The sequence below is a fragment of the Musa acuminata genome, chromosome BXJ3-8 (assembly GCF_036884655.1).
Source record: "Musa acuminata AAA Group cultivar baxijiao chromosome BXJ3-8, Cavendish_Baxijiao_AAA, whole genome shotgun sequence".
In the NCBI taxonomy this organism is placed as follows: Eukaryota; Viridiplantae; Streptophyta; class Magnoliopsida; order Zingiberales; family Musaceae; genus Musa; species Musa acuminata.
In genome coordinates this window covers 41243457-41257073 of record NC_088356.1, presented here as the reverse complement: position 1 = coordinate 41257073, position 13617 = coordinate 41243457, and the positions used below count along the sequence as shown (strand labels likewise).

The window sequence follows — 13617 nt, the reverse complement described above, 5'->3', positions numbered from 1 at the left end:
TGATTTTTGAATCTTTAACTCTAGAAGTGCCTTCGTGTGTGATTTCAAGAGTGTGCCATATGTCGAAAGCCGTTTCGCATAAAGAAACCCGATTGAACTCATTTTTGTCCAAAGCGCAAAATAAGGCATTCATAGCCTTTGTGTTTAAAGAACACATCTTCTTCTCCAAATCATTCCATTGGTTCATTGGAAGAGAAGACATTTCAAATCCATTTTCGACTATGTGCCATAAATTCAAATCCAAAGAAAGTAAGAAAACTCTCATTCGAGTTTTCCAATAAGTGTAGTCCGTCCCATTGAAAAAGGGAGGACAAATGAGAGAGTGACCCTCTTGAAAGCCGAAAAGAGCCATTTCTATTTGGGTGTTAAACCAAGGTAGAAAAACGTGGCTCTGATACCAATTGTTAGGATCGGAGCGGCACTAAGAGGGGGGGGGGGGTGAATTAGTGCAGCGGATTAAAACTTCGGTTTTAGAAAATCTTTCGTACGATAAAAATAATGTTTCGTTTGAAACCGTTTCAATTGCGTTGAAAGCGTACGTAATAAGATGAGGGCAGTGAACTTAGCAAAGTAAAGGTTTGCAGAAAGATAAATGCATAAACATAAACGCAAACCGGAGATTACGTCGATTTTAAAGTGGTTCGGTCAAATGACCTACATCCACTTGCGAGGCCCCTCTTCGATGAGGCTCCCACCTTCCACTAGCAAATCTCTTGAAAGGGAAGGGTAAATACCCCTCTTACAACTCTTTACAAGCGGTTCACTCTCTTACAAATTTTCAGCAAGAAAGAAGGAGGTGAACACTAGCAAAATGAAAACAAGATTAGCTAGGACTTTTCTAAGACCTTTCTCTCAAACACTTGCTGCTCAAAAAGTTGTATTCTCAGCTGGGACTTGAGGGGTATTTATAGGCCTCAAGAGGATTCAAATTTGGGCTCCAAAAAATTGAATTCTCTTATGTTCCCGATGCTGGCGGTGCCACCGCCCAGCGCTCGGGTGCTGGGCGGTCCAACCGCCCAGCCCAGGAGGTGTCACCGCCCAGCTCTCGAGTGCTGGGCGGTGCCACCGCCCAGCCTAGGCGGTGCCACCGCCTAGGCCAAATCAGCTCACTGGTTGGGCTCTAAACTTGGCCCAAACCAGTCCGAACTCGGGCCCAATTGGCCCCTACTTGGGTTATAGGATTAACACCTAATTCTAACCCTAATTAACGTGCTAACTATGAATTTAAAGATATTTTTTAAGCTATTACAAAGTCCGTAAGTCAAGACTTCTTCCGACGAGCTTCCGGCGAACTTCCGACGGTCTTCCGATAAACTCTCGGAAACCATTCTGCGGACTCCCGGCAAGCTCCTAGACTTCACGATTTGATCTTGGTGAGTTCCAACGAGCTTCTTCGGTAAGCTCCGATCTTTCTCGGTGAGCTCCGCGAACTTCCAATGAACCATCCGACGAGCTTCCGAAAAACCCTTCGGCAAGCTCCCTACTCATTCTCGACTAGTTCCGGCAGCATTCCCGACGAACCTTCGGACTTCCGTCGAACTCTCAAACTCCCAACGAATCCTTCGCGCTTGACTCCAGCACTTTGTTTCGCTTTATGTCTTCATCGTTATCGTAGTTAATCCTGCACACACAAACCAAAACTCAACTCCGATCTAGACAATTATTACAACGCGAATTGACATTCTGTTGCCCGGCACATTCTTGGTTGGCGCTTCGTCCGATTCTTCAGTGTATCGTCCTCTCTTGCAGCTTGTTGCCCAATCGGCGGTTGACCTCCGTAACCCCGATATCCTTGGCACAATTTTGCTCTCCTTGGCCCGATGCCCGACATCCGAAGCATTCAGCCATCCAATATCCTGACGTGATCTCTTCCGGCGCAACGTCAATTCCTCCTGCGTCAACTGTCTAAACCTGATCGAGTAGACCTGCATTGCTCAAAATGCAGTTTAAATCATAAACACATATCAAGTGGTTTCATCATCAAAATACGAGATTCAACACAATGCTCCCGAACCGGGACAACGGGCCTATGACCCGGTCCCGAAGGGTTTTGCGTTGACTTTAGATGCCCTGGAGGCGGGTCTGCGCTTTCCCCTTCACCCCCTCATTGTGTCATGCATCTCCCTCTAGCGGATTTCGTCGTCTCAGGTGGCGCCGAACTCCTGGCGCTACCTGGTGGCATTCTTGGGGGAATGCCACTACGCCAACATCACCCCTACCCTCAACCTATTCCTTTCTTGTTACCGTCTCTCCAAAGGTTCGGGGGGTTACTTCTTATCTGCTCAGGCGAGCTTTCGAGTCGGGGGGGCCCCTTCCAATAACAAAGGGTGGAAGGGGAGGTTCTTTTATGTTAGCTGTGCGAAGGACTGGGGTTTCGGGGTTCGGTGGTCCGCGAGGGCGATCGACAACACCGCCCCATGCTTGAGTGAAGAAGAGCGCCGGGATCTGGGGAGGCTCAAAGAGGTTCTCCCCGGTTCCCAGGCCATCTGAAACATGACCAAGCTATGGCTGGTCGAGGCAGGCCTTAGTCCGACACCTTTGGGTATGTCAGTAGCACTTGGTTCGGACATTTCATGGCTTAATCTTAGGACTAACACTTTTCCTGTTTCTTGCAGAGATGGTGAACCTTCGATCGCTTCTAGGCGGTCGGGTGCCGCAAGCTCCACCTCCAGCAACGCCAACCGACCCGCAGCCCAACTCGAAGGATGCCCCGCTAGAGGTCGAGGCCGGGCGCCCTAGGAAGAAGGCGAAGGCGGCACCTCCCAAGGGGGCTGAAGCGGGCCCCCGTCGAGGTGGAGGAGGACCCCTTCACCCCCCATCCCGAGGATCTTGAGGTGGATATGCCCGAGGACGTTCCCTTCGACGACCGGCTGGACACCCCACAGGAATGAGAGGAGTCTTGTATTTTGGTTTTTCCTAAGGTGCTAGTCGGTCTGTAAGTCGGGGTCGAGTCTTGTAATCCTCGTTTTTGTTTAAATAAAAGAAATTTTTTCTTCTCTTGTGTGTTGCGCAGCTTTTGCTTTCCTTAGACGAAAAACTTCTTAAGGTTCTTGACGTTCCATGTTCTCGGTAAGGAAGAACCAGCCATTGTCGCGAGTCGATATGTGCCTGGTCGGATTATTTTGATGACCCGATAAGGTCCTTCCCATTTGGGGGCCAGCTTTCCCCCTGCTCGGGTCGGGTTGCTGACTTCGATCTTGCGGAGGACCAAGTCGTCTAGCTTAATTAGTCGGGGGCGTACCTTCCGGTTGTAGACCCTTGCGATGGCTCTTTTATAAGAGAGGGCCTTCAAGTTTGCGTCGGCACGCCATTCCTCGAGCATGTCAAGGCCAGCTCGAAGTCACTCGTTTGAGGTTCCCTCATCGTAGTTTTTTGTCCGAGGGGTGGGAATAGCTATTTCGGGCGGTAGGACAGCTTCGGTCCCGAACGCGAGGCTGTAGGGGGACTCTCCAGTCGCGGTTTTGGGGGTGGTGCGTAATGACCATAAGACGCTCGGGAGCTCGTCCGTCCAAGCCGATCATGCTGCGGACACTCTTCTTTTGAGCCCGTCTAGAATGGATCGGCTGGTTACTTCCGCTAGCCCGTTCGTCTGAGGGTAAGCCACTGAGCTGAACCTCAGTTGGATCCCGTGGCTTGCGTAGAACTCTCGGAACTTTTCGCTGGCGAACTGAGGCCCATTGTCTGTAATGATGGTTTTGGGCAGGCCAAACCGAGTCACTAGGTTCCTCCACACGAACTTTTCTATTTGCCGCTCCGTGATCGTCGCTAGTGGCTCGGCCTCAACCCACTTGGTGAAGTAATCCACTCTCACGATGATGTATTTCCGCTGTCCCGAGGCTGGCGGGAAAGGTCCGAGCAGGTCCAGACCCCACTGTGCGAACGGCCATGCGCAATCGATGGGGGTGAGCGGGACCGCGGGCTGCCGGGGTGCGCGGGCGTGCTCTTGGCACGAACCGCACCGTTGCACGTAGACCTTCGCGTCTCGGCACATGGTCAGCCAGTAGAATCCTTGGCGAAGTATTTTGTGCGCCTGGGTTCGCCCGCCAATGTGCTCCCCGCAGACTCCTTCGTGGACCTCGGCCAGAACCATCCGAGCTTCGTCGGGCTCCAAGTACCGTAGGAGAGGGTATGTGAAGGACCGCTTATAGAGTCGTCCGCCCATCTTGGAGTACCACGCATGTGTACGGCGCAGGCGCCGAGCCATAGCCTCGTCGGGGGGAAGGGTCTCGTCCTGCTTGAAGCGTAGCATCTCTTGAGCCCACGTGGTCGGCGCGCCGCCCGAGGCCGCAGCAGCGATTTCGATGGCACGGAAAGGGAGCTCCTCGACCTCGGGCCGGGCTTTGGGGGCTGATTTCGATGCCAACTTAGCTAGTGCGTCGGCTCGCTCGTTCTCTCCCCTTGGGACATTAGATAATGTAAAATGAGGGAACTTGGCGATCAGGTTCTTTACCTGTGCCAAGTACTTCGCCATGACTAGGTCCCGAGCCTCGTATCCGCCGCTGAGTTGCTCGGCTACCAACTGCGAGTCAGTGAGGACGTGTATGGCATCCACTTGCATTTTGAGGGCCAACCTGAGTCCTACTAGGAGCGCCTCGTATTCCGCCTCGTTGTTAGTGACTTGGAACCCGAAGCGGAGGGAACGCTCGAATGATCGCCCGTCGGGAGCTAGTAGCACCAGCCCCGCGCCGGCGCCCTTTGAGTTGGCCGATCCGTCCATGTGCAGGACCCATCCTTCAGAAGGTTGCTCGAGATCCACATCCTCGATCTGAGTTAATTCCGCGATGAAGTCGGCCACGGACTGGGCTTTGATGATAGTTCTTGGCACGTATCGTACGTCATACTCGCCGAGCTCCACTGCCCATTTGAGAAGACGGCCTGCAAGATTAAACTTAGACAAGATCTGCCGGAGTGGTTGGTCAGTGATGACCTCCACCGGGTGAGCCTGGAAGTAGGGGCGTAGCTTTCGGGCCGACAACACAAGCGCCAGTGCCAGCTTCTCAATCAGTGGGTACCGTTCCTCAGGCCCATTCAGGACGTGGCTGATGTAGTAGACCAGTAGCTGTTCGCCGGAGTTTTCTTTGATCAGAACGGAACTGACTACATGCCGGGAGGCAACTAGGTAGAGGCCGAGCTTCTCCCCGAGAGACACTGAGGCAAGTCGGGGGAGGCCGGCCAAGCATTGCTTTACTTGTTTGAAGGCTTCCTCACATTCTTCCATCCATTGAAAGTTCTTCAGGTTCTTTAGTGCCCGGAAGAAGGGGAGGCAACGATCACCCGATCGGGCAAGAAAACGAGACATGGCGGCGAGCCTCCCGTTAAGGCGCTGCAGGTCTTTGATCGTCCGAGGTGACTGCATATTGATGACTGCCTGGACCTTCTCCGGGTTGGCGTCAATTCCTCTTTCGTGTATGATAAACCCGAGGAACTTTCCTGAGGTGACGCTGAAGGCACACTTCGCGGGGTTGAGTCGCATGCCGAACTTGCGTAGCGTGGCGAATGTCTCGGCCAGATCGGCAAGGTGAGCTTCTGCCGCTTGGCTTTATACAATCATGTCGTCGACATAAACTTTCATGTTTCGCCCGATCTGGTGGGCGAACATCTTGTTCACTGTTCTCTGGTACGTAGCTCCAGCGTTCTTCAATCCGAATGGCATGACTTTATAAAAGTATACCCCTTGATCGGTGAGAAAGGCCGTATGCTCTTGGTCTTCGGGCGTCATTCTGATCTGGTTGTATCCCGAGAATGCGTCCATAAATGAGAGGCGGGCGTGTCCAGCCGTTGCGTCGACCAACTGGTCGACCTTTGGGATGGGATAGCAATCCTTTGGGCATGCATTGTTGAGACTGGTGTAATCAACACACATCCTCCAACTTCCATTGGGTTTCTTTACGAGGACTACATTGGATAGCCATCGTGGGTATCTGACTTCTTCTATGAAGCCCGCTGTTAAAAGTCGTTCCACTTCTTCTCGTATGGCGAGTTGCCGATCAGGGGCCTGGCGTCTGGGCTTTTGCTTCACCGGACGAGCGTCGGGCGAAATGTTGAGGTGGTGTTGCGCGACCTCCGGGTCGACGCCCGCCATGTCAGATGGCGACCATGCGAAGACGTCGGTATTTTCCTGCAGGAAGCCGACGAGCCATTTTCGCTCCTGCTCGGGTAGTTCCGACCCGATTTTGACCGTCTGGTCTGACCGACCCTCTAGTAGCGGCAAGTTGATGGTGGATCCCCTCGGCTCGGGGTGGGGGGTTGGTTTCTTCGTCACCCGAGAATCTCCCAGTGGTGGTTCGACCCTCGCTTTGTTGTGTAACGAGACTGCCGTCAGGTAGTAGCGCTTGGATTCTTAGGGGCTTCCCATGACTTCTCCGGCCCCAGCGTGGGTCGGGAACTTTACAGTTTGGTAGTAAGTTTCGACGATGGCTCTGACTTTATTGAGGGTTGGCCGGCCGAGAATGGCGTTGTATGCCGTGGGGAGGTCAACCACTAAGAAGGTGGTCATCACCGTCTTCGACCTCGGTGGGGCTCCTAGGGTTAAGGGCAAAATGATTGCCCCCAGCGGTGAGATCGAGTCGCCGGTGAATCCGGTGAGCGCCGAGCACATCGGCTTCATGTTCTCTCTAGACAAGCCGAGCTTTTGGAAGGCATCGAAGTAGAGTACATCGGTCGAACTCCCGGTATCGACCATAATCCTTCTTACTTGCGCGTTGGCGATCCTGGCCGATATCACGAGCGCATCGTCGTGTTCGGGTTGTTCAGACGTTTTGGCTGGGAAAGTGATCTCGGGCTCAGGCTCGTGCTTGGGAGCTTCGGTCGAGGCAGCTCGAGCGTACGCCTTTCTTCCGATCATGGATCTCCCGCCAGATGCGGGTCCGCCTGCTATCACGTCGATGTGCTATTCGACGGGACCATCCGGGCGCGGCGAAAGTTCCTTTTCCTACCGAAGGTACTGGCCGAGGTGCCCTCTACGAATAAGCTCCTCGATCTATCTTTTCAACTCACGACACTGCTCAATGTCGTGTCCATTCTACCGGTGGAAACGATAATACTTTGACCGGTCTACAAGTTCTTGCGGGCTCCTCATCAGGTGGGGATCTTTGAGTAGTCCCTTCTCCCTTATGTGGAGGAATATCTCTGTTTGGGACGAACCCAAGGTGGGGAGAGGGGGCCTTGGTGCCGGCGGGTCAGATCGGTCCAACCTGCGTCGTGGTGCAGCGGATTGCTGCTGCCGGGGCGGCTCCGACCTAACCCTCTTGTGCTCCTCACGCCTCCCAGCCATCCACGTCTCTGCGGTGATGAACTGGTTTGCTCGCTGAAGCATCTCGGGCACCACCGTGGGGTGTCGCTCCACAAGAGACCAGAAGAACCTGGAAGGCCGCAGGCCGATCATGAATGCCTGCATTAACAAAGAGGGGTGAGCGTCCAATAGCCCCCGGATTTGGGTCGTAAAGCGGTTCACAAAATGGGAGAGGGGCTCGTCCTCCCTTTGGTTGAGTCCGAGGAGCAACGCCACGGACGGATTTGGTCGAGCGTAGGCTAGGAAGTTGAGCTCGAAGTCCCTAGCGAGCTGGTCAAAGGAGGTGATGGTCCTGGTCTTTAGGCCGCTGTACCATGCGCGGGCCGGCCCCCTCAAAGTCGTTTGAAACGCCCTGCACATCAAGGCGTCAGAAGTCCCATATAGCACCATCTGAGCGTGAAAAGCGGCTACGTGGTCCGCTGGGTCAGTGGCGTCATCATAGGCGTCCAGCCAAGGGAATCGGAAGTGCGGTGGAATCACTTGATCTTGTATTTCGGGCACGAACGGGGACCCTTGGTGTCTGTCCGCCCCGAGCTCTCCCTTTGACCTGCGAACCTCCTGCTTTACTTCGTCGAGTCGTTGACTAACAAGGCGCAACTGGGCTCGCAGGGCGTTCGTTGAGTCCGCGTATAACGCCTCAGGCTCTGGGCAACTCACCTGATCTTCCGCCCCTCGGTTCCCGGTTTGGGCTAATCGGTTTCGAGGCGAAGTGGGGAGCTCGGGAAGTGGTGCATTAGTCCGGGCGGGGGCCTCCCGCTGTTGCAAAGGCTGGGTCATATGCGGGGGTGTCGGTTGGGAGACGAGCGGGATGATAGTTTGCACCACGCCCGTCAGAGCTCGGACTTGATGAGCGAGGTCGTGAAAGGCTTCGGGCGATACGGGCGACGGGCAAGCGGGGGCATCGTCGGGCGGCGATAAACCCGGGTCGTTGAACAACCGTCAGTAGCGCTCCGAGGTTGCGGCGGGGCGTTCGTCTCAGGGTTCATTACACGCGGGATGTTCTTCCGAGGTGCTGACCGGACGCAACCCCTCAGATGCGGGTTCGTCAGAGTGGATCTGCTGATCGCTCGACATTCGGACGCCCTCCTTCTAGCGCCAATCTGTTAGTGTAAACAACTTTATGCCGTGGCCTCGGGGCCAACACGGCTTGGTTTGGGTCCAAATGGGCGGGGATCTTGTACGGCGTTCCTCGAGACTGCCGAGGTGGCCGATTACGGCGGTCCGGTCGGGGCGTTGCGTCGGGAGGGAAGCTTTTCCGCAGTGCCGAGAAGAAGCAACCCCGTCCTAGTACCTGCACACAGGTCGGGTCGGAAGCTCGGCCCGACCCCTCCAACGATCAAGTTAGTGACCGGAAGTCCCTCCCCTCTCCTCGTTTAGAACTCGGGGGTATTTATAGGGAAGTTTAGTGTTACCTGATGTGCCTGCCCGCAGGAGCGGGATCGTACCTCTGATGGCGTCTGACATTGCCGTTGGCGTTGCGTGAAGAATCGAACTGACGCAGGGCATGGGCATGCCTCGGTCGTCGTTCTCCTCTGCCTCGGCCAAGCATGTTGGGCAAGACAACGATGAAGTCATTGTCTTAGAGCGGGTGACGTCAGCGCACATCGCGTCGGCATTATTGCCCTCTTTGGGCATAGTGTCGTCCAGGCGTGACTGATGTCATGACACGTCGTGTCGCCATTTTTACCCTCATTAAGGACCAATGAGGTTGAGGTTGCCAATGACAGGCCACGGCCTCGGCCCAGGTGGGAGGTTGAGTTTGTGGCGGCGGCCGCCGCGGTAGAGGCCTGTGAGGAGTGTGAAAACTAGGACAAGGGCCAAGTATATGGCCGACGATGGTATCTCCATTGGTGACGAGGAGGGAGGAAGAGGAGTTAATTACTTGTTGTTGTGATGGAGCTCATTTAGAGGTTTATTTATAGATGGCCAAGCAATACTTTAGACATTATATATATATATATATATATATATATATATATATATATATATATATATATATATATATATATATATATATATATATATATATATATATATATATATATATATATATATATATATATATATAGTCGGTGTCGTCGGGGGCGACCGCGGCGATCGTCCCGCAGGAGGAGTTCAAGGAGATGATGGAGGAGCTGATGCTGCTCAACGGCGTCATCAACGTGGGCGACTTGATACCCTGGCTGAACTTCCTGGACCTGCAGGGCTATGTGAAGAGGATGAAGATGCTGGGCAAGAGGTTCGACAGGTTCCTGGAGCACGTGCTCGACGAGCACAACGAGCGGCGTCGGCGAGAAGGGAAGGCGTTCGTCCCCAGGGACCTGGTGGACATGCTCTTGGAGTTAGCCGATGATCACAGTCTGGAAGTCAAGCTCGAGAGGCATTGCCTCAAGGCCTTCATTCTGGTCTGCATATTTCCGTTGTCTCCGTTGTGGTTGTCTTTACGCAGATCGATTTAGGTAATATATTGTTCCACTTGGACTGACGGAACAGGACATGTTCGCCGGCGGCACCGACACCTCCACCGTGACCATTGAATGGGCCGTCTCTGAGATCCTCAAACGACCCGAGACGTTCGACAAGGCAACCGAGGAGCTGGACCGCGTGATCGGCCGCGGCCGGTGGGTGGAGGAGGAGGACGTGCACCGCCTGCCGTACATCGAGGCCATCGTCAAGGAGACCATGAGGATTCACCCGGTGGGGCCCCTGCTCGTGCCTCGGCTCTCCCGCGAGCACACCACCGTCGACGGCTACGACATCCCCGCCGGGACGGGGGTGCTGGTGAACGTGTGGGCCATCGGGCGCGACCCGGCCGTGTGGGACGCTCCGGAGGAGTTCCGGCCGGAGCGGTTCGTGGGCAGCCCGATCGACGTGAAGGGACACCACTTCGAGCTGCTGCCGTTCGGGGCGGGTCGGCGGATGTGCCCCGGGAACAGCCTTGGCCTGAAGATGGTGCATCTGAGCCTGGCCAATCTGCTGCACGGGTTCAAATGGAGGCTACCGCCGGGGATGACGGTGGAGCAGCTGAATATGGATGAGATCTTTGGGCTGACGACGCCGCGGAAGGTGCGGCTCCAGGCCGTGGTCGAGCCAAAGCTTCCGGCTCATCTCTACGGCGCCTGATGATGCTGTGTTACGTGGGGTGAACAAGTCACAAATTCCAGCTTTTGCATGATAGTAGTATGTGTTGTTAATTAGTAGGGTGAAGGGAAGTTTGCTGTGGTCCAATAAACTCTACTCTTGAGTTAAAAATATATATATGTAATAATTTTAGATAAGTAAAGTACTCTTGTAAAATTTCTAATGCATTTTCCATATAAGCAAATATGTTAAGTAATCAATTTTTCATCAAAAATATTTTTTTCAACCTAAATGGTTGGTTAGGTCATTTAATTAAGATGAAACTTGAGTTTATTCAGTTCTGTTGCGGGAAACAACTGTATGCCGTGGCCTCGAGGCCGACGCGGCTTGGTTCGGGTCCGAATAAGCGGGGATCCGGCGCGGCACTCCTCGGGGCAGCTGAGGTGGCCGGTCACGACGATCCGGATGGGATTTAGCGTGGGGGTGAAGCCTCGCCGCGACGCTTGGAAGGTGCGACATCGCCTTCGTTCCTGCACACAGGTCAGGCCGGAAGCTCGGCCCGACCCCTCCGATGATCAAGTCAGATGATGTGGAAGGGAGTTTTTCTCGTCCAGCCGTCCCCCTTTTCGTTTAGAACTCGGGGGTATTTATAGGGTAGTTTAACGTTACCTGATGTGCCTGCCTACGGGAGGCAGGATCGTACCTCTGATGGCGTCTGACACTATTATTGACGTTGCGTGGAGAACTGAGCTGTCGCAGGGTATGGGCGAGGGTCAGTCGTCGTCCTCCCCTGCCGTGGTCAAGCGCGCGGTGTTGGAAGTCGTTGCCTGATAGCGGATGACGTCAGCGCGTGTCGAGTCAGAGTTACTGCCTTCCTCATTGGGCAGAGTGGCGCCCAGGTGGGGCCGACATCGTGACACGTCATGCCGCCATTATTACCCCTATCATATTCCCCCCCCCCCAGAAGAAGCTATGCGTCGGTTACTGTAATTGGGGGGAGTCCGAGGCATGGCTTCGTCCCCTGGTGCCGCAGTAGTCTCAGGCGGCATGAGGTCGAGCTCGTCTTATGCGGGCGGTAGCATAGAGCCGAGGGGCATGACGCAGGCGGGCTGGCCGCGCGGGCGTGGTCTCGAGCATTATGCGGCCGAGGAGCACGACGCCGGTGGGCTGGCCACACCAGTGGTCTCGAGCATTGTGCGGCCGAGGAGCACGACGCAGGCGGGCTGGCCGCGCGGGCGTGGTCTCGGGCATTATGCGGCCGAGGAGCGCGACGCCGTCGGACTGGCCGCGCTGGTGTGTCTCGGGAACACCGGACCAAGGAGCACGACGCAGGCGGGCCGGCCGCGCAGGTGTGTCTCGGGAACATGGGGCCAAGGAGCACGACGCAGGCGGGCTGGCCGCGCTGGCGTGTCTCGGGAACATGGGACCAAGGAGCACGACGCGGGCGGGCCGACCACGCAGGCGTGGTCTCGAGCATTATGCGGCCGAGAAGCACGACGCAGGCGGACAGACCGCGCGGGCGTGGTCGCGAGGGTCATGCGGCCGAGTAGCACGACGCAGGCGGACAGACCGCGCTGGCGTGGTTGCGAGGGTCATGCGTCCGAGTAGCATGACGCAGGCGGACAAACCGCGCAAGCGTGGTCGCGAGGGTCATGCGGCCGAGGAGCACGACGCAGGCGGGCCGGCCGCGTTGGTGGCCTCGGGCATTATGCGGCCAAGGTGCACGATGCAGGCGGGCTGGCCGCGCTGGCGGCCTCGGGCATCATGCCGCCGAGGAGGTGGCTTCGGGCGGCGCGCAGCCGAGGAGATGGCCTCGGGCGACATGCAGCCGAGGAGGTGGCTTCGGGCGGCGCGCAGCCGAGGAGATGGCCTCGGGCAACATGCGGCCGAGGAGGTGGTTTCGGGCGACGTGCAGCCGAGGAGATGGCCTCGGGCAACAGGCAGCCGAGGAGATGGCCTCGGGCAGCATGCAGCCGGGGAACAACTTTGTTCTGTCCAGCGATTGAATCGTTCAATCGTACGCGGGCGCGGACGGCTAGGTTGTTTTTTTCCTGGGGAAGGTCAAGGGGCCGCCCCGTTTGGGAATCGCCGGCTTTCGAGGCTGATATGATTAGCGCCTCCGTACTTTGCACCGCGCTACAGTTAGCTGCCACGTCAGGCTGCATTTCTGGCGAAGTGACGTTTTCGTCTTCGCAGCGTACTTCGGAAGAGGAAGGGTTGTCGTTTTGGCGGGATGCATCCTATTTATATGGATCGTAAGGCTAGCCCCTGGGGGGGGGGGGGGGGGGGGGTCTCTCCACCTGCTTTTGTTGTGCTGCTTCGGACTCCATCGTTTTGCTCGCATCGATCGTTTCCTCTTTTCTGACTAAAGGTCAGTAAGAATGGTGTCTCCCTCCCATTCATCTTCTTCTTTGGCGAAAGCCGGGGAGACGGCGACTGCGTCGAATCCTAACTCGTCACCTGACGAGAAGGCGGCCTGGGCCCTTGAGGCCCTGATGTGGCCGTACGACCTCGACTCTACCGTGGGCGAGTCGTCGCTGAGTCGCCTCCGGGATCTTTATGGCATCCCGGAGGAGTTTGTCCTTCTTGCTCCTGAGCCTAGTCAGCGGGCGTATGACCCGATTCCCAAGGGCTTTGCCCTCATCCTTGACGCCTTTGAGGCCGGGCTACGCCTCCCCCTGCACCCCGTCATAACTTCTTGCCTTTCCTGGTGGCATATCTCCCCGTCTCAGATGGCGCCGAACTCATGGCGCTATCTGGTGGCGTTTCTGGGGGAGTGCCATTACGCCAACATAACCCCGACCCGGTCCCTCTTCCATTCCTGCTTTCGCCTTTCTAAGGGGTCGGGAGGCTACTATCTGTCCGCCCGAGCGGGCTTCCGAGTGAGTGGGGCCCCTTTCAGTAATAAGGGGTGGAAGGAGCATTTCTTTTTTGTCAACCGCTCGGAGGACTGGGGGTTCGGGGTCCGTTGGGAGGTGCGCGTGATAGACAACACCGCCCCGGTTTTGAACGACGAGGGGCACCAAGAGCTCCAGAGGCTTAGAGAGATCCTCCTGGCCTCCAGAGCCATCCGGAATATGTCCGAGCGGTGGTTGGTCGAGGCGGGTCTTAGCCCGGTGCCTTGAGGTACGCTCTGAGGGGTAGTTTTAGGGTTCCCCCCCCCCCTTTTTTTTTGTGGATTACTCACTTAACTGACCATCGCTTTGGCCTTTCTACGCAGAGATGGTACTTCTCGAAGCCCTGCG

The 13617-nt window shown here is 55.8% G+C and overlaps 3 protein-coding genes across 3 annotated transcripts; 1 reads left to right on the top strand and 2 right to left on the bottom strand.

Annotated features, from left to right (window-relative positions):
* Window positions 1-3517: 3517 nt before the first annotated feature.
* LOC135644208 (uncharacterized) lies at window positions 3518-5473 on the bottom strand. The gene has a single exon (XM_065161676.1). It carries the CDS (start codon window positions 5471-5473, stop codon window positions 3518-3520), a length of 1956 nt encoding a protein of 651 aa, XP_065017748.1.
* A 1548-nt stretch (window positions 5474-7021) lies between these two features.
* Window positions 7022-8068, bottom strand: LOC135644207 (uncharacterized). The gene has a single exon (XM_065161675.1). It carries the CDS (start codon window positions 8066-8068, stop codon window positions 7022-7024), a length of 1047 nt encoding a protein of 348 aa, XP_065017747.1.
* Window positions 8069-9375: 1307 nt separating this feature from the next.
* LOC135645227 (trimethyltridecatetraene synthase-like) lies at window positions 9376-10451 on the top strand. Its single transcript, XM_065163410.1, has 2 exons — window positions 9376-9696; window positions 9785-10451. The coding sequence occupies exons 1-2, from the start codon at window positions 9415-9417 to the stop codon at window positions 10412-10414; spliced, it is 912 nt and encodes a 303-aa protein (XP_065019482.1). The 5' UTR covers window positions 9376-9414; the 3' UTR covers window positions 10415-10451.
* Window positions 10452-13617: the final 3166 nt, after the last annotated feature.